This window comes from Mytilus edulis, chromosome 7, assembly GCF_963676685.1.
Source record: "Mytilus edulis chromosome 7, xbMytEdul2.2, whole genome shotgun sequence".
NCBI lineage: Eukaryota > Metazoa > Mollusca > Bivalvia > Mytilida > Mytilidae > Mytilus > Mytilus edulis.
This window is the reverse complement of record NC_092350.1, coordinates 10,307,852-10,331,478: the sequence shown is the minus strand read 5'-3', so window position 1 is coordinate 10,331,478 and position 23,627 is coordinate 10,307,852. Positions and strand designations below refer to the sequence as shown.

The 23,627-nt window shown below is 32.8% G+C and overlaps 1 protein-coding gene across 1 annotated transcript; it reads right to left on the bottom strand.

Annotated features, from left to right (window-relative positions):
* Positions 1–1,164: 1,164 nt before the first annotated feature.
* On the bottom strand, positions 1,165–22,814 carry LOC139529913 (antiviral innate immune response receptor RIG-I-like). Its single transcript, XM_071325879.1, has 5 exons — positions 22,707–22,814; positions 16,149–17,542; positions 14,143–14,296; positions 7,092–7,216; positions 1,165–3,218 (listed from the first exon to the last, which is right to left on the bottom strand). Exons 2-5 carry the CDS (start codon positions 17,530–17,532, stop codon positions 1,909–1,911), a joined length of 2,973 nt encoding a protein of 990 aa, XP_071181980.1. The 5' UTR covers positions 17,533–17,542; positions 22,707–22,814; the 3' UTR covers positions 1,165–1,908.
* Between the last annotated feature and the right edge of the window lie 813 nt (positions 22,815–23,627).

Sequence of the window (23,627 nt, the reverse complement as noted above, 5' to 3'; positions counted from 1 at the left end):
TGCATACCAAATATCATAGACTAGTCATAAGTGGTTCCTCTTGAACTCACTAACTTTCAAACTATGTCTATTCTAAAGTCAAAGGATCATGACTGAGGGAACAGTGACAAATAACCTCCATGGAAATATGTGTCATAAGTGGTTTACCTAAACAAAACTAATCCCAAATCTAACATGTAAACTATGCAAAAGTATAAGTCAATAGACCATCACTGAGGGGGCATCGCCAAATTATCTACATAGTGTTGAGATATAACAAATCTGATACTTTTGTATACCTAATGCCATTGATTTATTATTAATGCTTCCTCATAAACTGACCTTTAACCTAATACATTGTTAATGTTGCATCTGTCGCTGCCAGAAACAGCCTACTATGTCTTGCTTTTTTACCCTTCCAAGGACAGACAAAACTATATGTTGCTTACTTGTATGGTTCTTGTTTCCTTTGTTGAAGGTTTCAAAATAAAAAAATACACTTTAAACATTGAGATACGTCTTGTGTTTGGTTATTTAGATAGTTGAATGCAAATGTTGAAAATAAAAGGGCAATATCTAAACATGCAAACTATGCAAATCATTAAAAGTCAGTTAACCATGACTGAAGGTACCACATAACCTAAACTGACCTAATCACAATAGACCATGACTGATGGGAGGGACCAAATGATTTCCATGGAAATAAGCTGTTTTAATGTTTATAAATATGAATAAAAATGTTATACATCTACGCTAGTGCCTAGTGGTGTCACTTAAACTCACCTATTTTTAAAATAATACATGTAAAGTAAGCAAAATTCAAAGTCAATATACTATAACTGGGTGGTGGGCCCTAACAATCTCCATGAAAATGAGATTGACAATTCTTATACAACTGCATATCAAATATCATTGACCTACAACTAGTGGTTCCCTTGACAATCTTACAAACAAATACAACGTTGACGCCACTTCTAACTGAAGCATAAACTAAGTCTGGCTTTTTCAAATTCATCAACGTGAGACAAAAACCAAACAAAATGAAAAATAAGATACCTTTATCAGTCATATTAAAAGACATGTAAAGAAACACCGTTTTACTGTCGATTTTGTTAAATTTGCTCATTACATGCCTTGTCTTCTGCTTCTTTCTTAGAGGCCATAGCATTAAAAGCAATACTTACATAAAATAACATATTTATTAAATCTGTAAATAACACCTGGAATAAATTAAATAATAGGACTCATTCCATTAATAATTGATTAAGCAAAACAAAAACAAAAGTTTAACAACAAAATACAACCTCAGACTTTTATAACAGATGTTTATAGTGGTCTTAAATACAACCAATTAGTATACAACATTACTATTTTGGGATGAAACTTAAGAAGTTAGCATCAGATTGCTTATGTTCAAATAAAAATAATTTAACTTAAAAATGTTGCAAATACATTTAAGAATAATCTATGAAGAAAAGGAAAAATAACAATAATACTGAACTCCAACTTAAAATGGAAAGTTCCTTATATAATGGCTAAATCATAAGCTTAACACATCTTACAATAGGAAAACAACTGTCATACTCTTGACTTGTATAGGTATTTCCTTATGTATGTTGGATTTAACCTAGTTTTATAAGGCAATAATTTCAAAACAGTTTAATCATACACCATATTAAAACATAATTAAAATTATCATAAATTAATGGCCAGATGAATGGTCAGACCTATGAAATGATCCCTTCAAATATAATAATACTGAACACCAACAACCAATAACTAATCCTTTAACCTTGGCATATGACCTTTAAGGTCATGAACAACTTATGATTATTTATAGTTGGTAATAACTTTTAAAAAACTTAAAAGCAGATTGAAAAACTAGTTTTTAAAATAACATGAATAAAGTCAACATGCGTATTGTGTATGTTAAGATTGTGATAATTGTTTGACTGCTTCCATCATATTCTGTTCACGCTTCAGTAAATCTACCATGTCCTCCTGTTCCTTTGTATTATTACAGACGACAATGAATTTGCTCTGGTTTTTCCTAGCTCTACCCCTCATCTGTACTAAGGCTGTTACATTTGAAGGAGGGTTTAATGTTATGACTAGCTCACACTCAGGGATGTCTATTCCTTCTTCTGCCACTGAAGTTGCCACCACAATGTTATACTTATGTTGTCGAATGTTATCCAGTATGACTTTCTGGTGAGTAACTTTCATGCCTGGTTCTTTACCACTTGTTGTCCCATGTCCAACCAATGCAGATACGCCTCCTTTACAAACACTCGTAATTTTGTCTTGTAGAAGCTCGTTCATTTTAAATGCAGACCCTCTCTCTTTGACAAGAATAAGTATGAGTGATTTGTCATCTTTAAGCAAGGTCATTGTCTCAGGGTTAATTAAAAGGTCAACTAATTTGGTAAATTTCCCATCATCTATCTGATCTTGCTGGTTTTCTTGACACATAATTCTGGAAACCATTTCTGTGATATTTGAACAAGGTAGCTCTAGTTTTCTGGCAAATTCAAAACTTGTCTCTTTATCCAAACCCATTAATTCTTTTAATTCCTCCACAGCAGCGTCCATTCCAAACTGTAATAAAATGTCCAAGGTAACACAAATATAGTGAGAATGCTTTATCAAGTTAGTTGCTAGCTCTTTCTCCTGAGGACTTGCACCAACACATGGTTCAGACAACCCTATTGTTAGCTTCAGGTAATTGAGCATCTTTCCATCTAGTTTTTCTTCTGCAAGTTGTCTTAACTCTCTATCATTTTTGTTTACCAGTTTTAACTCCTCTGCATCTGAATGCTCTAAAAGATTTGTCACATCAGCCATTTTCTTGTAGCAATGTAATATGTAAACCTGTAGTTCTGATTTAAACCTCTCTTCCTGGGAATTCAGTGAAACAGTTTGTATATCAATCTCAGCATTAGATCTATATGTGTTTAGCTCACTTTCATTTTCCTCGACTATTTCAATGGACACACCACCTACATTTTTGGTTAATTCATCAAGCATGTTGACAGTTTGTTCAACAGTTGATTTGCCTGCAGGGGAAGCTGTGAGTCCTAATAGTTTTGGTTGGTCTTCTGTAGGACATACTTTATGTTCAAAGTATGACAACCTGTTGTAAGGATGACTCTTTACACAGTGATGGACTTCATCAAACACTACCAAACATGTGTCTTTCCATCGCAGTAACTTCTTCTGTAACAAATTCTCATAGTATGCTGAAAATATTCAATTTTATTCTTGATAATATATAAATATAGTTCCAATAACACATCAAAATATTTTGAATATGTTATTTCAGTTTTCATTGGCTTTAAAAAAAAATTGGTATGATCCTGGGGAAGATAAATCAAGAAAATTGATATGGAAGCAAAAAATTTATAAAGTGGTCTATAATATATGTACTTTTTATTGTGTGTACATTGTTCTTATCTTAATGTATTTAGTACTGCTGATGAGTAATTTGGAGGAATATGAAAACATATATAGCTAACTTAACATATTAAAGTCCTAACTAATTAAATATTTATTTGTTGACCTATAGCTTTAAGGCATTGCTTTACATTTTAAAACCAGAGGCTCCCTCAAGCCTGTGTTGCTCACCTGATTCTACTTTGGTTTTAGAAATCATGTAAAAATAGATTAAAATCATAACAGATACCCTAATAGTGATTGTGGTAAAATTTGGTTTAATATTTAATAACAGTGGTTCTCTAAAAGAAGACATTTGTATGACTTGTCCATAGGGTCCTGTAATAAATGAAGTCCCTTGCTTGCGGCCATCTTGGATGATTGGTCGCCTACGAAGTTACAACACTAGGTCAGCACCTAGTTCATAAGGAATATTCATGCCATGTTTAATTTCATTCCTTTTAGAGGATCGCTAAAAAAAGACATTTGTATGTATTGTCCATATGGTCCTATGTTAAATGAAGTCCCCTGATGGCCGCCATCTTGATTGATGGATCAGCTAAAAACAAAGTAACAACACTTGGTCAGCACCTCATAAGGAACATTCCATCCAGTGGTTCTCTAGAAGTTCAAAATGTAAAAAGTTAAACATGACGACAGTTAACAACTGACGCCAAGTGATGAGAAATGCTCCCTTGGACTCCCCCCTAAAAATAAAAAATAGCTCCCTTACTGTGAAAATCATATTTATGTGAACTTGCACTGATTGTCATAATGATAAGATTCAATAAATTTGCTAAAAATCTATAATTCCATAATAATTTAAATGCTTCGTTGAGCCCAGCCTGATACAATTGCAGAGGTAGAACCCTGAAAAGTTGGGGCAAATTTGGACACAACATTAAAGCTTGATACTGTCTGAATTTGGATTGTGGTCAAATTTTTGACAAAATATAGGTTTCTGACACAAAATGAATGTGTTCAAAGATCTTACAAATCTATTGCACAATATTGTGGAATTGAAGATTTCTTCTCAAAACTTTTAAAAAATTATAAATTTGAAAAATTATAAAAAAAATATGAATCCCGTAAAAAAAATTGTAAACAAAAAATCCCCTCCCCCAAACTTATTGAAACCCCCATTGGAGCATTACCCTAAAACTCAATCTTAGCCTTTCCTTTGTAGTATGGAACCTTGCAGTACAATTTCAGAGAGATTCATTCACTTAAACACAAGTTATTGTCTGGAAACTAAAAAAATGCTTCTTTTTGGCCCTTTTTTTTGCCCCTAATTCCTACATGTTTGGGGTAATTAACGCAAAACTCAGTCCCAGCCTTTCCTTTGTTATATGGAACATTGTGGTACAATTTCAGAAAGATCCAAACAATAACACACAAGTTATTGTCTGGAAACTAGAAAATGTTTGTTTTTGGCCCTTTATTCCTACATTTTAGGGGAAATTAACTCAAAACTCAATTCCAGCCTTCACTTTGTTATATTGAACATTGTGGTACAATTTCAGAGAGATCCAAACACTAACACACAAGGCCAAAATTAAAAATATGTTTGTTTCCCCTCCCCCCACCCGGGTCAAAAAATTATTTTCCACAAAAAAATCGAAATTATTTTTTTCCTGAAAATAATTTGTTTCCATTTTTGGAAAGTGCTTGAAAGATTGATAATCTAAATAAATACAATCAAATTGAGCACAAACAACTGATAAGTGGCCTGGACTGGACAAATCAAACCATTCATGTGACCATGCTATGACAATCACATCCAGTTAAAAAAAAAAAAAAAAAAAAAAGAACCTGCCTTCCTGGTCTGTTTACAAAGGGTAGACCCGGGGGAGGGGAAACAGACATTCTTTTAAATGTGGCACAAGTCCTAAATTGAATCTTAATCTTCTACTTGTTGTATTTTACATTGTGGTACAATTTTTAAAAGAGCAAAATACTTATACACAAGTTATCCTGAAACTAAAAAAATGCTTGTTTTGGCCCCTATAAATTCCTTAACAAGTGGGATCATCATCCCCAAATTCAATCCCAATCTTCCCTTTGAGGTATTGAACCTTCTGAAAAAATTCATAAAGATCTATTCACTCTAACTAAAATTATTGTCCGGAAACTAATGTGTCTTCAGACGAAGACAATGCAGATGACAACATCATACCATTATACGATCCCAAAATTTTTTATTGCGGTCTTTTAAAAATTCAAAATAATGAGATAAAGTGTGAATGACACAAAGAGAAGTATACATAAGATATAAAAGGCCTGAATCACAGCAGTTAACATTTTTGAATCCAAATAGTGATAGTCTGCTAGAGTATGCAGGGGTGTAGCTAGAATGAAAGGATGCGGAAGCAACTGCCACTGAGCAGAGCAAGGCGAAAAAATTTTGGGACCCTATTATGCAGAAAAATGTGTTTTTTTTTCGATTTTCGGTCATAGGATGGTTAAAAGAGGAGCTGAGCTATATGTAGATAGGACTTATAAAAAAAATATGAATGTAAAACTATTAATAAATCTTCTGAATAGAGTAATACATTAACAACACATATTTGTGATACAGAATTTACTCAAAATTGTCCAAAATATGCTCTTCAGGTCTAGGCAGAAACAAACTTCTCTATTACTTTGTCAATATTCACACTGATACCCCGATGAATATGCAGTAATGTTAGTAACTGTCGTTGTTCATTGTTGATCGTCCATTTGTTTTCAATTACATAAGTAGTACACTGATAGATATCCATCATGGCATGGTAGCACTGGCGAGATGTTATATACCAGTGTACGTGTTCGGCATCGAGCGACCTCCCAATTGAATTTGTCAAAATTACATGCCAGGTCAGTTTCGTAACATGTCTCATACAATATTGAGATTTGTTCGTTTGTGATATTTCCTACAACACGATGAAGCAGATACAGCGCAAAGAAGCGATTTTCTGATAATACTTGACGCGACTTCACTCTCCAGTTCCCTTATTATATGGTCTATGAATGCAAAAAATAATGAGACTTTCCAATACTGTTTTAGCGTGGTTGCAGGATGATTGGCTCTGGTAGTCTGTCGACCACATCGCCTCGGCATATTTTCAACGATATGGAAGGGGTCTGATAATTCTAATGCCGTTTGGTACATCTCATTCCAAACTGATGAATTGTACACTGTAAAATGTGCTCCAAAACTACATGTCTTAGACTGAGTATTACAAATTTAAATCTTGTAAAAGATACAAGTTACCTTCCAATAATCTTTTTTATTTTGAAACCAAATGTCGTTATTTAATGAAATTTCCTTAATTAAAAAAGTGACAACGTAGGTGTTTCCTTTTTATTTTGCCATTTCTTTTTTGCATGCCGAATCGATGTGCACGCAACTGCGTGTTAGCGTATTGGGAGCTACGATCTTTTTCTGCATGACTCGAACAGACCATAGAAGGAAAAGACACCAACAGTCTCCGAACTTTAAACAAATATAATCATAATAGTCTTAGATAATACATGCATCACACTGTCCAATTCTGATTGACCAATTTATCTCTCTTTCTCTCATCTGTTTTTTTTTTCTTTTTTTTTGTGTGTGAAAACGACTTTGATGCACGTGCTGTCGTGCCTCCAGGTAGCTATGCCCCTGGTATGGTATTGACTTTATTCATTAATATATATACCTGCTGTGACTACAATAACGTCATGTTTCCACAAAGGTACACCTCTAGAGCTCTGAGAACCTGAACATAGTCCAGCAATCAATAACTTTCTTCTCTCTGTTGTGTAGAGATCCTGCAGTCCAAATCTAAATCAGTATAAAGTAAAATAAAAAAATCTTGACTATTCAAATGATATTTCCATCTAAATTTGTCACACTTCATCCCAATAAAGGAGAATTTATAAAAGGCCACTTCTTAAAAACTTTTAATTCAAAATTTATTGTGAGGTTTTTATTAATGCCAATGATGAGACTGAGCGAGTATTACAATAAAAAGAACTTGCACTCTGAAAATAAAAGTTGTCAGCAGATTCAATAAACAGCTGCGCCATGAGCGCATGATACGCCCGACGTCTTGTATGGAAGTATTATGCAATAGTCATAAATAGTTTCTGAGAACATTTTAAGCAATAACCATATATTGTTTTTGAGACACGGCGGGACATGTGAAACCCCCCACCCCGTTTTTTTTACAAAAAACTAAATATCACTTAAATAAAATTTTGAATCAAAACCAAAAATTATACAGATCTTGAGATTAATATAACAAGGGAGTGTGTAAAGTTTTAAGCAATAATCATAAATTATTTTTGAGATACTGTGCGACATGTAAGAAAAACCTCCACTGTTCATTGCTGTTGAACAAAATATTCAATAACTCAAAAATGAAATTTTGAATCATCACCAAAAAGTATACAGATCTTTAGATTAATATAACAAAGAAGTGTGTAAAGTTTTAAGCAATAATCATAAATAGTTTTTGAGATACAGCACAACATGTAAAAAAAAACTCCCCCTTTTTTACAAAATACTCAATAACTCAAAAATGAAATTTTGAATCATCACCAAAAAGTATACAGATCTTTAGATTAATATAACAAAGACATGTGAAAAGTTTTAAGCAATAATCATAAATCGTTTTTGAGATATGGCGCGACATGTACAAAAACCCTCCCCCTTTTTAAAAAAATACTCAATAACTCAAAAATGAAATTTTCAATCATCACCAAAAAGTATACAACTATTAAGAGTAACATAACTAAGAAGTGTTTAAAGTTTTAAGCCATAATCAAGAATCGTTTTTAAGATATGGTGCGACATGTGAAAAAACACACCCCTGTTTTAGTTACAAAGTGCTGTAACTCAAAAAGTTTAAATCTTATTTTCACCAAAAAGTATACAGATCATTTGACCATCATGAGAAACAACTATATTAAGTTTCATGAAATTTGGATAAGTCGTTCTCAAGTTACAGTGCGACATGTTTACGCCGGACAGACAGACGGACAGACAGACAGACGGACTGACAGACGGACGGACACCGGACATTTGTATACCATAATACGTCCTGTCAAAATTTTGACGGACGTATAAAAACTAAGTCCCATATCAATGAATCAACAAAGTTAAAAAGAAATCAAAATGAATAAGGAGTTTATCAAAATGTCATCATACACTGAGAATTTGCATAAGGCTAATGAGTAGGAAAACTGAGAAAGGATTTAATTTTGACTTTGAGGTCAAACTACATTTTTTTTTTCTCGCTTTGAAATATTCAAATTTACAGGTAACAAAATCTTTAAATAGACTTATTAAGAAGGAATATAGTTACAATACTGTTGTCAGGTCATTAAAGATTGCATATGTTGGCGTTAATATTGATTCACTTATAGGGTCTATGCATCGGAACTAAACACATTTATTTAAAAACCAGTTGTTGGCATGACACGGGTTATGTTCTTCTCATATATGTTATGATGGTATGATACTAAACCCCTAACGGGAAGGATTGTGCCTGATACTCATATGATGAAGACATAGTCTTTCAATCAGTTTAATTGAAGTCTGGAGCTGACATGTCAGTTTGTAAGACATAATAGTGTCCTATGAAAAAGTGTCCACATGGACACTTTTTCATTGAAATTTGGTATTTAATAATATTCATTGCCATGGAATGGTGTCCCTCAAAAGGACAGATTTTTACTGCTAACGTCCACTCACAGGACCAATTTTCATAGTAGTTGCTATTAAATTGTGTCTTCCAAGGGAAGTAATACAAAGGTCATTACAAAGTTTTATTATACTTGAATTTTAATTAAAATATGAAGGATTGATGAGAAATTGATCAATATACAAATGTAAACAAATAAATAATGGATGGAAGTGAATATAGAGAAATTTAAGTTCTAAGAAATTCCCAGCAAATGGTAATGACAATGAAAGAATAACAATAAGAAGGAAGTGTAAAATCAAATATGAAGAACTTTATAATATGTATTATGTCAGATAAGAAGGCAATAGAAAATAAATAATGTCCATTGCCATGAAATATTGTCTCCTAAGTGGACAGCATTTTACAGCAATGGTCCATCTGCAGATCAACGGAGTAAGTTCGGTAAGGGCCATATTTGGCCCCAATTATAAAGTTCATAGTTACAAGCCAATAAAGGTTTAAAGTTGCATTAAATACATTTGAGAAAGTTAAACAGAACTGTTTTTGTCAAAGTTTAAGTCTAAGACGTTGATTTTTACATCCCAAAAAGGTCAAGATAAGGGATTTTGGTGAAATTTGACAAAATGAGCTGGATTTCAACCAAATTTTAAGGACCAGGAAACATAGAGCGCAGGCGTCGACAAACTTAATACAGGGCCGTAACTAGCCCCTTTTAATACTGAGGCAAAATATATCCGCCGAGCGTAGCGAGGCGAAAAAATTTTGGCGAGGGGTCTGGGGGCCGTTTAAGGCCCCCAGAAGCTCTGAGAAAAATAACGCAAAATCGTGCATTCTGAGCGTTTCCCGGACTCTTTCTTACATAGAAACGCAAATTCATTTTTAGCTATTTTTCGACAATATTCTGGTCAAAAACATAGATTCATTGTTATTTAAGACTTTAAAGTTTTAGGGAAATTCAAAACATTAAAAGACCGATATGTAGGATAAAGCAAAAATCGTAATTCTTATAATCATTAATACCGGATCTGTCTGTCTGTTCTTGTCTTGTATTGTATTGTGCTGACTTCAGATTTTTTATGACTAGATTTAAATATAGTGACAGTCATTAATAGTGCAGTAATATACGTTAAATACTAGTACTGCTCAAGTCGACACTAGGGACCATATTGACCTTGTTTTACGGTATTTATGATTCTTTCATTATTGAAGACCCTCCAGCAACTATCAAGATGAAGAACAGGAATAAAAACTTTGAACAATTCCATTGATCATTTGTATTTTTTTCTATACATTGACATTGTGTGCGATTAGCTCCCGTGCACGTGTACATTTTTACTTCATATTCCTTTATTTTCTGTTAAAGGGTCTGAACACGACTTAATTTATTTTTTAAAAACAGTTGTTGGCATGACACGGGTTATATTCTTCTCATATATGTTATGATGGTATGATACTAAACCCCTAACGGGAAGGATTGTGCCTGATGTTCATATGATGAAATCATAATCTTTCAGTCAGTTTAATTGAAGTCTGGAGCTGGCATGTCAGTTAACTGCTAGTAGTCTGTTGTTATTTATGTATTATTGTCATTTTGTTTATTTTCTTTGGTTACATCTTCTTACATCAGACTCAGACTTCTCTTGAACTGAATTTTAATGTGCGTATTGTTATGCGTTTACTTTTCTACATTGGTTAGAGGTATAGGGGGAGGGTTGAGATCTCACAAACATGTTTAACCCCGCCGCATTTTTGCGCCTGTCCCAAGTCAGGAGCCTCTGGCCTTTGTTAGTCTTGTATTATTTTAATTTTAGTTTCGTGTATACAATTTGGAAATTAGTATGGCGTTCATTATCACTGGACTAGTATATATTTGTTTAGGGGCCAGCTGAAGGACGCCTCCGGGTGCGGGAATTTCTCGCTACATTGAAGACCTGTTGGTGACCCTCTGCTGTTGTTTTTTATTTGGTCGGGTTGTTGTCTCTTTGACACATTCCCCATTTCCATTCTCAATTTTATTAATGCAAATTTAACCCTTGAATGTAAAAGGTCATATGGCAATACATTCAATTTGATGTTTTTTCAACAAATGATTTGATACCGGGAAATTGGTGGTCTTACTTTAATTTAAACCATTTCAGCTATCTAGTTTTATCCACAGGCGCTTGGGTATAGATACAGTTATTTTTTTTTATTTTTTTGTTGATATTCAATTTTCTATATTTATAATACATATCTATCACTTCTGTGCATATCTCACCTACAGAAAATACCTAATTTTACCTTCCATACTAAGAAAAAATGGGTATGGTTTTATATACAAGAAAGGCAGTTTCGTATTCTTTGATATCAAGTTCAATTCTCCATGCAGAAACGACCACTTTTTTCTGTGTCCAGTAGCATCGTATATTCTTAAAATATTTTCTCGCATAATGCCTGGACATCGGTGGACATGCAACATTACACAGTGTGACACTTTTACAAATGAAAATCAACACTCAGACTAGTCATTAAGTAGGACAATAAATGAACAAAAGACAAACCCGGGACACAGAAGTACAAACAATAGACCATCAACTCTGAAAACCAAAAGTAAAATAGAAACATGGATTACGAAAAATATGCAGGGGCGACATCAGAGAGTGAAGAGAACTTGCTTCTTGCAAGACACTTTCAGTGAAAACAATTTGATATGAAGACAATCTTTTCTTTTAGTTTTTTTTTTTTTTTAATTTAAAACATGAGGCATTTGCCTCATTTGCCTCAATGTAGTTACGGCCCTGTAATATTCAAATAAGACATGTGAAATGTCTTCACAAACATTATTTTAAAAGATCTTTGTTGTCGACGTATGCGCTCTATGTTTCCTGTACAATAATCTATGGAAATTTACCCATTTTCATTGATTTTTTCGTGAAAAATCAATATGAGTGCAACTTGTGACGTCATAATGTAACGTAGAAACGTAAAGTTTTCAATAAAATAGCTTATTTCCTATCCAGTCACTATATTAGCTTTGATTTATTGTGATATTGGTCAATAAATCCGAATTTGAAATTTACGCTAAAAAAGGGGGCCATTTTAGGACCTTACTGAACATACTCCTTTTTGTAGTGAATGTTATTTAATTGTGTCCTCAAAGGAAAATAAAATGGAACAGCATCTAACATGTATATAATTGTATTAAAAAATATAAATATGAAGATAAGGATGGTATGAGTGCCAATGAGACAATTTTTATGTTAAAGTAACAATTAATTCAAGTTCATAATTAAAGTTAAAATGCTTCCAGTAATAACAAGGCAATGGATATCATTTAATACTTTAATCAAATCAAAAAATGCCCTGGCAGACACAATGTCCTGTGAAAAAAATGTCCACCTGAACAATATTATAGTAGTGAATAATGTCCATGTTCATGGACACTTTTTCATACCTGAGGACATGTTTTCATAGGAAATTGTGTCCAGGACACATTTAAATAAGTAAATATTGTCAAAATGTGTCCGGTGGACATTTTTTCATGGAGGACATTATTAAATCCTACATAACCCCTCTGTATTTTTGCGCCTGTCCCAAGTCAGAAGCCTCTGGCCTTTGTTAGTCTTGTACTATTTTTAATTTTAGTTTCTTGTGTACTATTTGGAGTTTTGTATGGCGTTCATTATCACTGAACTAGTATATTTGTTTAGGGGCCAGCTGAAGGACACCACTGGGTGCGGGAATTTCTTGCTGCATTGAAGATCTGTTGGTGACCTTCTGCTGTTGTCTGTTCTTTGGTCGGGTTGTTGTCTCTTTGACACATTCCCCATTTCCATTTTCAATTCTATTTGTAGATAAACTTTACATTACAAATAGATGATATTGTCAGAGGCGGATTAAGAGGGGGCCAGGGAGCCCAGCCCCCCCCCCTTTTTCTTGGAAAAATTTGGTTGTTTATACAGGGAATCACTGAAGCATGACCAGAGCAGGCCCCCTCTAAGCCAGTCAATGGGTCCCCACTTATGAAAATTTTTGGATCCCCCAGTGATTGTTTCAGGTTTTAGAAATTTATTTCCCATTGTAGTGCCTTTCAAAGATCCATTTCTTAATAGAAAATTAACAATATGAAATTCAGAAGAATTAAAGAAAATTTGATGTCATAATTAAATTTTTTGGCCAATCATTTGCCAAGAACAGATCTTTCACTAGTGAAATATAGATTCTTCCATTGTATCAAGTGTGCAATATTTATCCACTGTAGACAGTTAAATTTTCAAATTTAAAAGATATGCAGACAATGAAAGGAGAGTTGTCTCATTGGCACTCATACCACATCTTCCTATATCTAATCATAATCTTTCTGTACACATGTTCTGTAAAAAGATGATCTCTTTCTATGTGACATCATCAGCCCTTTTTCATGACATCACAATGGGAATTTCAGAGGAATGCAAGAAAATTAGACGTCATAATCCAATTTTGAAAATGGCAAACTGAGATCAAACGAACCATGTTCATTAAATAAAAATAATCAATAGGGCAAGAAAAGTATAAATCGGGTGAGAACTTACATCTCTGTCTGTGTTTCCGTTTACTGCTTTGTAAACACTTTTTTCTATGATTAATCTATGTATTCATTATCATTTAGTATTAGATATTTTTTTCTGTGAGTGATAAGGGATGGAAGCAAATAAAATTCTGTTACAAATGAAAATAAAAATTATGATTGCTGAGATTAAAACCACCCCCTCTCCCCTACCATCCCCTCCCCACCCCACAAATAATCTTATCTACATAACCTATCTATTTCTGCATAAGAACTAATATACCTCTTTGCCATTAAAAATAGCTAGTCTGGTACATATGTGGGAAATAATTTATCACCAAATCTCTGATTCTAGAAACTGGTATTGATGAAGTAACACCTAGATCTGTCTCTATTAGCCTGGCACTAGAAAGATAACTTATTCGGTACCAACTTCATAAATTATTTATCCCCAATCTCTACTTCGATTAAATGTGACTGATGAAGAAATATTAGACCTTTACTAACCAGAAAGATAGCTTATCTGGTACCTACCTGGTAAATAATGTAGTCCCAAGCTCTCTTTTGATATACTGAAACTGCTGTAGGACCAGTAGACCTCTCTCCACAAGAAATACAACTTGTCTGGTAGGGTTCTGCTCTAACATTGTACTCATTACCATACAACCTATCAATGTTTTACCAGTACCTGTAGAAAGAGGAAAAGTAAACTATAAATACTAACATCAGGAGAAATTATAATATATCTATACAAATATCTTTTTCAAGGTAGCTGTGGTACGTGGTGTCTTATTGTTCAATGATATATATTTTTCTTAAACTTCTGTAAAAGATTTCTTGGTTTAAGAAATTTCAAATTTCAAATTATTGAAATTGCAAATTTCAAATTTTATTCAATAAAAAAAATACTGTGTATCACAGACCATGTTTTTTCTTTAAAATATATTGAAATTAAGGAAATCACAATTATTTAATATGGGTTATATAGAAAAAACTTAATTTTTCCTCATTGAGGAAATAAAACACAGTAGAATTGGTCATGTTGGTTCAAAATTTAAAAAAAAATAAAAATAAAAACTGCTATAGAAATATCAAATAATAAAGAACTGCACCATGGTATACCATAAAACGTCTCCTAAAACAGGCACATGAAATTCAGGGGTCATTGCCTTATTTTCTTGACAATAACTGAATTTGATAGCACGTTTGGTGTTTTTGTTTATAATTATATTATAAAAAAAAACAAATTCAGTTTAATTATCTGCCCTTGATTTTAAAAGTACTTTTACTGAAACTTTAAATGCACTTAGCACACTAATGCCCCTGCTTACATATCATATAAAGTTATAAAGGGACATAACTAAAGATTGGTAATAGTGATGCTGCCTAAATCTGAGTTTAGTGGTAATAAGTATTGTGTATAAGTTTCATAAAACTTTGTTTAGGCAAACTTAACATGCTAAAGTAAGAGAATGGAATTGAAAAAAATCAGCAATTTTTCCATTTGAAACTCCCAAAATTCATTAAGATCTGTCTTTTTAAGTAATAAGCATTGTGTATAAATTTCAGAAAATTTGGTTGAGGCTTACAAAAGTTAGAGAATGGAAACAAAAAAATCAACAATTTTTCCACTTGTTAAGGGCATAACTCTAGAATAGTTGACTGTGACACCACCAAATTCATACTTGATCTGTATATTTTAGTAATAGGCATTGTGTACAAGTTTCATAACATGGGTTGAGGTGAACTAAAGTTAGAGAATGGAAATGAAAAATTCAGTAATTTTTCCAATTATAAAGGAGCATAACTCTAAAACGATTAAAGTGACACCACCAAATTCAAACTTGATCTGTATTTTGTAGTAATAAGCATTGTGTGTGAGTTTCATAAAATTTGATTAAGGTAAACTAAAGTTAGAGAATGAAAACCAACTTTTGGACGGACAAGGGTTAAAACTTAATTCCCCCTTCACTACAGCGTAGGCATTAAAATTTGCATTCATTTATTTTCCATAAATAATACACCTAATAGCTATTTATTCCATTCTGAATAAGTTCTAAAATTACACAATTTTTCATCCAGTTGAAGCTATCTGAAACCCTGTTTAAACAATTCACCATGCATGATACTTTTTAATAAGACCTACATTTAAACAGCTGTAAATACTTCAAACAAAATATTTTTTTTACTTCAATTCTAATTTCGAAAAAGTGGATCATACTCTATCAAAGTTTCTTGATGATCACTTTCTAAAGTTCTTCCTCCCTCAGCTCACTACTGATGACCTCTATTATTGGCAGCTTGACCAAACAGGAATTTGTATAAATGACTGTTTTCCAGGGATTGAACTAAATAGCGATAAGGTGTATATAAAGGAGATGAGGTATGATTACCGATGAGACAACTATACGCCAAAGTTCATATAAAGCAGATGTTAGCAATTATAGCATTAATAAATATTATCACTTTTTTTTTATTCCTTCCCCTTACATGTAGCTTATATGATTTTTCAGAATTTTTGACAAGGTTTTAAGTTTCACCTGTAGGAAGAAAACAAATTGCATCTTTCCTCATGGCTTTCCTAAACAGTTCTTCTTGATACTTCCTTGGTCTGGATTTGGTCTTTACTTCAGTTATATCTACTTCTGTAAAGACAGTTTCTGGTAGAACTCTGTCAGGGGCTAATAACTTCCTACCATGGTTCTTTCCTTGTAAATGATCTTTGTAGGCTTTCTCTGTGTTCATCAACTGGTTGCATATGACACAGTGGTAATTTTGTTGACGTTTAGGCATTCTTACTGTAGTTTTAGACGGTGTGTTTTGTGTACCTTTTAAATTATCCTTTTTAGTTGACACATTTAGAGTAGATGCTTTATTTTCTATTGACTTGGTATTGGTGCTAGTGTTTGTTTCCATTGTATTTTTAGTTGTCGAAGAAACATCCAGTGAACATCCATTATCATGTATCACTTCAGAATTAATTTTCTTTTGAAATGTTGTATCAACATTTTTACCTTCAATCTGATTTTCATTTAAGTAATTACTGGAGGAATTTAAAGATTTGAAGTCTTTGTTTACTGCTTTGTTCAAAGGTAAGCCTAAATTATCTTTGTGGTCAATACTTTTGGAATATTTTCCTCCTTCAAAAGACTCAAGAATATTTTTTACAAAAGTTTGATCTAATTCCTGTCCGACATTGTCCTCGTCACTGGAACTACTCCCATCTCTACTGATATTGGGTTCCTCCTTTTCGTCTGATTGGCCACTCAAATCGTTTTCAACAGTTTTGTGTTCAAGGTCCAAGGACTGCTGTGCATCATAGTATATAGAGTCATCATTTTCTCCAATAATGCCCTCAACTTCATTATTTGTTTTGCTCTTTTCATCACCATGACTATTAGACTGCTGAAGCTGTTTTTTCTTGTGACCTTTACCTTCTACATGTATTTTCATGTTATCACTACCACTAATACTGACTTGACAAATATCACAATACAACAAACTTCCATCTGACTTCTCCTTTGGTGACCCATAGTCTTCTGATGATTCAATATTAACTTGCATTTCTTTCTTCTTATGTGATTTTCCTTGTAAATGAACTTTAATATTTTCTATTCCACTGCATTTAATGTCACATAACTTGCAACAAAAACCATCACCACTTTCATCTTTAATGACATTCTCATCATCCACTCCTGGAGATGGCATGGCTTCTTGTTTCTTCCTTTTGTGCGATTTTCCTTCCAAGTGATCGTTCATGCTCTCAAGACAACTGCATTTAATTTTACACAAATCACAAAATAGTTCACTTTCACCAATCAATGCGTTCTTATGAGTTCTACCTTCATAATGATCATTTGCATGTTTGGCAGATGTGAAAGATACTTTACACAATTTACAAAATTCATTCGCACTGGTTGCCATTCTTCAATTTCTAGAAAAAAATCAAAATGAAAAGTAGTATTAAACATGGTACAATTTATTAAACCTTCAGATTTAAAATATTGAATAAATTAAATTATATTTGCACCTTGTACATTGTACACAAATGCTTATAAATAAATTTGGTGTTTTTACTGTCTTCTGATTGGTTAAAATTATTAGTTTTATTTTCAATGTTGTCAATTTTGATGGTGACACGCCCACTCTGTTCATACGCCAACATGTGGGTACGTTGTTATTGTTAATATAAATGATATAAAAAGTTCTTTGAGCCTTATTTTTGATAGAAATTTATTTATAATGAATGGCAATAATTTATTTTGATTTTATTGAACCATAAAACTAATTTTTGACTCTTCACATTTTACATAATCCGCTTTGCGGATTATTCAATGTGAAGAGTCAAAAATTAGTTTTATCATGTTTATGGTTCAATAAATTCAAAATAGATAATTGCCATTCATTAAGTAAAATATGAAATATGATTTTATCAAATAAATCATGCAATTAAGGGTTTTTGCTGTTGTTTGAATCCATTTTTTCTCTCTACATATACATGATATATATACTGTATACCCAAATGTGTATTTACCAAACAAATCAAGTTGTAAGTAACAAGTCTATATGGAATGGGAAATTAACAGACTAAATGTTCTATAAAAATTAGTGCCTTGTCTGACAAATACAAGTTATATAGTACCTTGTCTGACAAATAAACGTTAGTATCTTGTTTGACAGCCCACTGACAGGTAAAAAATATTGCCTTGTCTGACAAATAAAAGTCAGTAAAATTGAGAATGAGAATCGGGAATATGTCAAAGAAACAACAACCCGACCAAAGATCAGATAACAGCCGAAGATCACAAACAGGTCTTGAACGCAGCAAGAAAATCAACCACACAGAGGTAGTCCTCAGCTATCCCCTAAATATTCCTCAGCTATCCCCTAAATATAAATGTGTACTAGTTCAATGCAAAATGACGTCATTCTAAACTCAAAAACTTATAAATGAACTAAAGAGATGTTTACTCAGCAATTTGTGTAATGAATTCAATACACCTTATTGCTATTTGACGCCATTACTGGAAATCAAAAAGGCTCCTGTAAAATGTTGACATCACAATAGAAAATATCTGAAGCCATAATGGCAAATTGATTGTTGTATGACATCAATAGTTCTAGAGACACAGATTCTCAGGTCAAGCCAGCAGCATTCTAAACAACAATAAGGTCTGTAGTATATCAGATTTGTAAAAAGATGAGGGGCATAACTCTACAATTTGTAAACAGATTGGAAGTCTTAATTAAGTACTCATCTTCACTTTAGTATGTTAAAATTTACTGTTTCATGTTCTTCTAAATGATCTAATGAAGCCTGTGGGAGGAGGTTCATGCATGATATGCAAATCCAAACATATCATGGTTCAGAAGAATTCCGAGTCTGTTTCCTAGATGTTTGATCCCTTCTCATTAGCCCCCTTTCACATTCACACCCCACCATTGTGAATTATTTTAAATTTGTCAAATGAATAATAAGTATTGTCATGATGATCATTTATCTCTAAGACTTGAAAAAGAGAGAGATGATTCCTAACAGCTTTCAAGACATAAAAGTACCAATACAATTATGAGGGGGGGGGGGGGGTCAGAGGGTCCTGATCCCAAAATCTGGGGTTTAAAACATAAAATCCTGAGGTCCCAAATTTAAAGAAATTTAAATCATGACATCCTAAAATTTGAAAAAAGAAATCCCAGATCCTGAAAGGATCATTCCCTAAATCCTGAGATTGAATAAACACCAGATCCCAAAGTCATGATAAAGGTCTGAACCCCCTAAATTATCTTCTTAAAAAAAATCTTCATTGCTTTTACTCCTAACAAGTTTAATATTAGCAACTTATATTTTACTTTACACAAACACATAGCAATAATACCAAATAACTTTTTAAATACCAATTAATAATGATAATCTAAAGTAAAATAAATTAAAATCAACAGATTAATCATCTATTCATGAGCCTTATGATCTGCCGATGATTAGGAAATAAAATATCTAAGTTTATCTTTATCTTATTCACAAAAACAATATTTCATTTTAAAAAACAAATCACGATTTTTTATTATTTAAATATTATATATCAAATGGTGCCAATGCACTCCCAACAGGCAAGACCAGTCACTTGCAAAGTAGACTTTAAAATCTGTTATTGGAGCCATAATGACATTACCAGACACAGTGAGACCCCTTCTCATAAGAGTTTAAACAATGACAATGATCAGTTTTCTGTCATCATATTAGTGCTTTTAACCATGCATAGTATACCCATTGTTATTGTTTGTTAATTTATTATTTATTTTTTATGTTATAAATGTATAGCATATATCTCTCTTATATCTCAAGCCAATGACAATGAAAAACAAATAAAAAAGATCATCATCAGCAATCAACAATGTAAAACAAAAGAAAAAAAAGATTCTCATCAGCAATCAGCAATGTGAAACAAAAGTAAAAAAAGATTCTTCTCAATTAATCCTTAATATATGCAGACTTAAACTAATGCCATCCACAAGGAAGATTGAAAAAAAACACAAGAAAGACAGATTTTTACATCATCATGATCATATGGTTAGTTTTACACGGAAAAATATGTCGATAATATGTCGATAAAAAACCTCCTGATCTGAGGTCCAAACTCCTGACCAAAATTTCCAAATCTCCTGATCTGAATTTTACAGTCCATCACATGTATGTATATCCTTATTCTATCCTGTCATTTCCATTTACGGGAAAGAATGATTGCATATATTTTGTGTGGTATATCGTCTTGCGTGAAATTATGAATAAAGGAAAGTTTGCACTGCCAATATTTACCTGTATTTCTTACATTATTAAACGAAATAAACTTCATTAATTACTAATTAAGGTCAAATTACTAATATCGTTTATTTCGTCATTAGAGTTGTAACTTTTATTACCATATTTATTGAATTTGTATGCATAATACGGCATAAAATGAGAATCAGTTAAACATGAATACAAAAATATCTTTTAAAGACAAAAATTAAATAATAAATATTGTTTATTTCGTAATTAGAGTATTATAAATAAACTTTGTTACGAAATAAACCGATATATAGATTATACCATATTGATTGGATTTATTCATACTAGTATACTAATACGGGATAGTTTAAACTATCCCGTATTTGGCATCACAAATTGAATTTTCATATTTCTTTTCCCCCCAAAATATCTTTACCCCTTTTTTTATAACATCTCCCCAAAGAAAACCCTTTCTTAAACTTTTATATAGATTAATTAATTATTCTTTTCTATTCCGTAATAAAATACACTTTTCTTACATAAAAGACACATTTTTTTATAGAAATTGTCTTCTATGTACTGATCCTCATTCTATCCCGTATTTGATATAAAATGACACTTTTTTAATATAAAAAGACACTTCTTTATTGAAATCGTCTTTATTGAAATCGTCTTCTATATACTGATCCTCATTCTATCCCGTATTTAATATAAAAAGACACTTCTTTATTGAAATTGTCTTCTATATACTGATCCTCATTCTATCCCGTATTAAATATAAAAAGACACTTCTTTATTGAAATCGTCTTCTATATACTGATCTTCATTTTATCCCGTATTAAATATAAAAAGACACTTCTTTATTGAAATCGTCTTCTATATACTGATCCTCATTCTATCCCTTATTTGATAAAGAATGACACTTTTTTAATATAAAAAGACAGTTCTTTATTGAAATCGTCTTCTATATACTGATCCTCATTCTTATGTTGTACTGTTATACCACTGTCCCAGGTTAGGGGGAGGGTTGGGATCCCGCTAACATGTTTAACCCTGCCACATTAATTATGTATGTGCCTGTCCCAAGTCAGGAGCCTGTAATTCAGTGGTTGTCGTTTGTTTAAGTGTTACATATTTGTTTTTCGTTCATTTTTTTACATAAATAAGGCCGTTAGTTTTCTCGTTTGAATTGTTTTACATTGTCTTATCGGGGCTTTTTATAGCTGACTATGCGGTATGGGCTTTGCTCATTGTTGAAGGCCGTACGGTGACCTATAGTTGTTAATGTCTGTGTCATTTCGGTCTTTTGTGGATAGTTGTCTCATTGACAATCATACCACATCTTCTTTTTTATACCTCATTCTATCCCATATTTAATATTAAAAGACACTTCTTTATTGATATTGTCTTCTATATACTGATCCTCATTCTATCCCGTATAATACAGGATAGAATGAGGATCAGTATATAAGACGATTTCAATAAAGAAGTGTTTTTTTACATTAAATACGGTATTTAATGTAAAAAAACACTTCTTTATTGAAATCGTCTTATATACTGATCCTCATTCTATCCTGTATTTAATATAAAAAGACACTTCTTTCTTGAAATCGTAGTATATAGTGATCCTCATTCTATCCTGTATTTAATATAAAAAGACACTTTTTTATTGAAATTGTCTTCTATATATTGATCCTCATTCTATCCCGTATTTAATATAAAAAGACACTTCTTTATTGAAATCGTAGTATATAGTGATCCTCATTCTATCCCGTATTTAATATAAAAAGACACTTCTTTATTGAAATCGTCGTATATTACGGGAGAGAATGAGGATCAGAATAAAACACATCTTATGACATTTTTTTATGAAGATATAAAATAAAATCTTACCTTTATTCATTTAAAAAAATAGCGGAGTTTTATATATGTTGCAAATCAGCATTTTTCTTCAATCCCATACGTGATAGAAACACGAAATAGCCAATTTTACCAGTATTCGAATAAAAATAGGATGGGAAAGTACCCAAGAGGCGAACGTACCACTGGCGGATCTAGAAATTTTCAGAAGTGGGGGCCCACTGAGTGCTCTATAAAAGAGGGGGCCCGCTCCAGTCACGCTTCAGTGATTCCCTATATAAGCAACAAAATTTTTTCCCAAAAAGGGGGGGCCCGGGCCCCCTGCCCCCCCCCCCCCCCCCCCCTCTAAATCCGCCTCTGCGTACGAATGTGTTGTGCCACTGGCACTGACTTCACTCTTCAGACAGTTACCCTGTCAATATTGCAAGATACTATGCTCTGGTGTTTCTCTTATGTGTTTTACTGAATATACCTGTTTAATTATACGTCGGTGAACAAAACGTACGACTGTTTTAAGATACTTGTCAAGTTCAACTGTTACTTTCGTTTTGCAGTATATCTATTGAGTTACCTCCCATACCGCGATGGAACGAAGCCCGTTAGGTTTCAAAGTAACTCTCCGAGTCTTCGAGAGTCTTCAGTCTTCCCGAAGTTCTGAGGTTTGAAGTTTCTTTTAATCCGAAAGAAAGTAATTATGGCGCGCAACTACGTTTTTGGTATGGATAGTTAATTGTTATTTTTTTCTTCTGAGTCGTTTAAAAAAGAGGGACGAAAGATACCAGAGGAACAGTCAAACTCATAAATCGAAAATAAACTGACAACGCCATGGCCCATGTAGCTAAAAATGAAAAAGACAAACAGAAGTTTTATTTATATGGATAGTCGACCTTGCTATGGATAGAAACAAGTGCCTGTGGGGATAGGACCTTTATCGGGATTTCGGGATCGGGTGTTTTTAAGATTCTAAGGCAGCAACCATTTGTTTTTCGGGGGGGGGGGGGGGCTATGGATTTTTTTTTTCTGGACAAGCTTTTTTTTTGCCTGCGGCGAAAATCAATCTATTTTTTTCGCGACAAGTAGAAAACAATTTTTTTCTTTCAATTTTAGCATTACATATAATATGGCAGCTGAGGCAGAATCAAAAACAAATTATTTTTTTCTCGAGGCCCCTCATGGGGGGGGGGGGGGGTCCTAGTAATCACATAATCACCATTTTTTTGCCAATATAATCACATAATCATTAAATATTTGCTTATCTTTAGTAATTAAATAATCATAAACTAAAAATACAGTGGCTTAATAATCAATTAAATAATCATTAAAAAAACGGCCAAGTAATCACATAATCAAAAACCCCATGAGGGCCCTCTTTCTCCAAAAACTGGAAACAAAC

Bases quoted from the DNA above. Each gene is read 5' to 3' on its own strand.
- LOC139529913 (XM_071325879.1), bottom strand. From the start codon at position 17,532: ATGGCAACCAGTGCGAATGAATTTTGTAAATTGTGTAAAGTATCTTTC. The intron at 7,217-14,142 runs GTAGGTACCAGA...ATACTGATTTAG, and splicing joins GGGACTACATTATTTACCAG to ATTTGGACTGCAGGATCTCT. The intron at 3,219-7,091 runs GTATATATATTA...GAATATTTTCAG, and splicing joins CGTTATTGTAGTCACAGCAG to CATACTATGAGAATTTGTTA.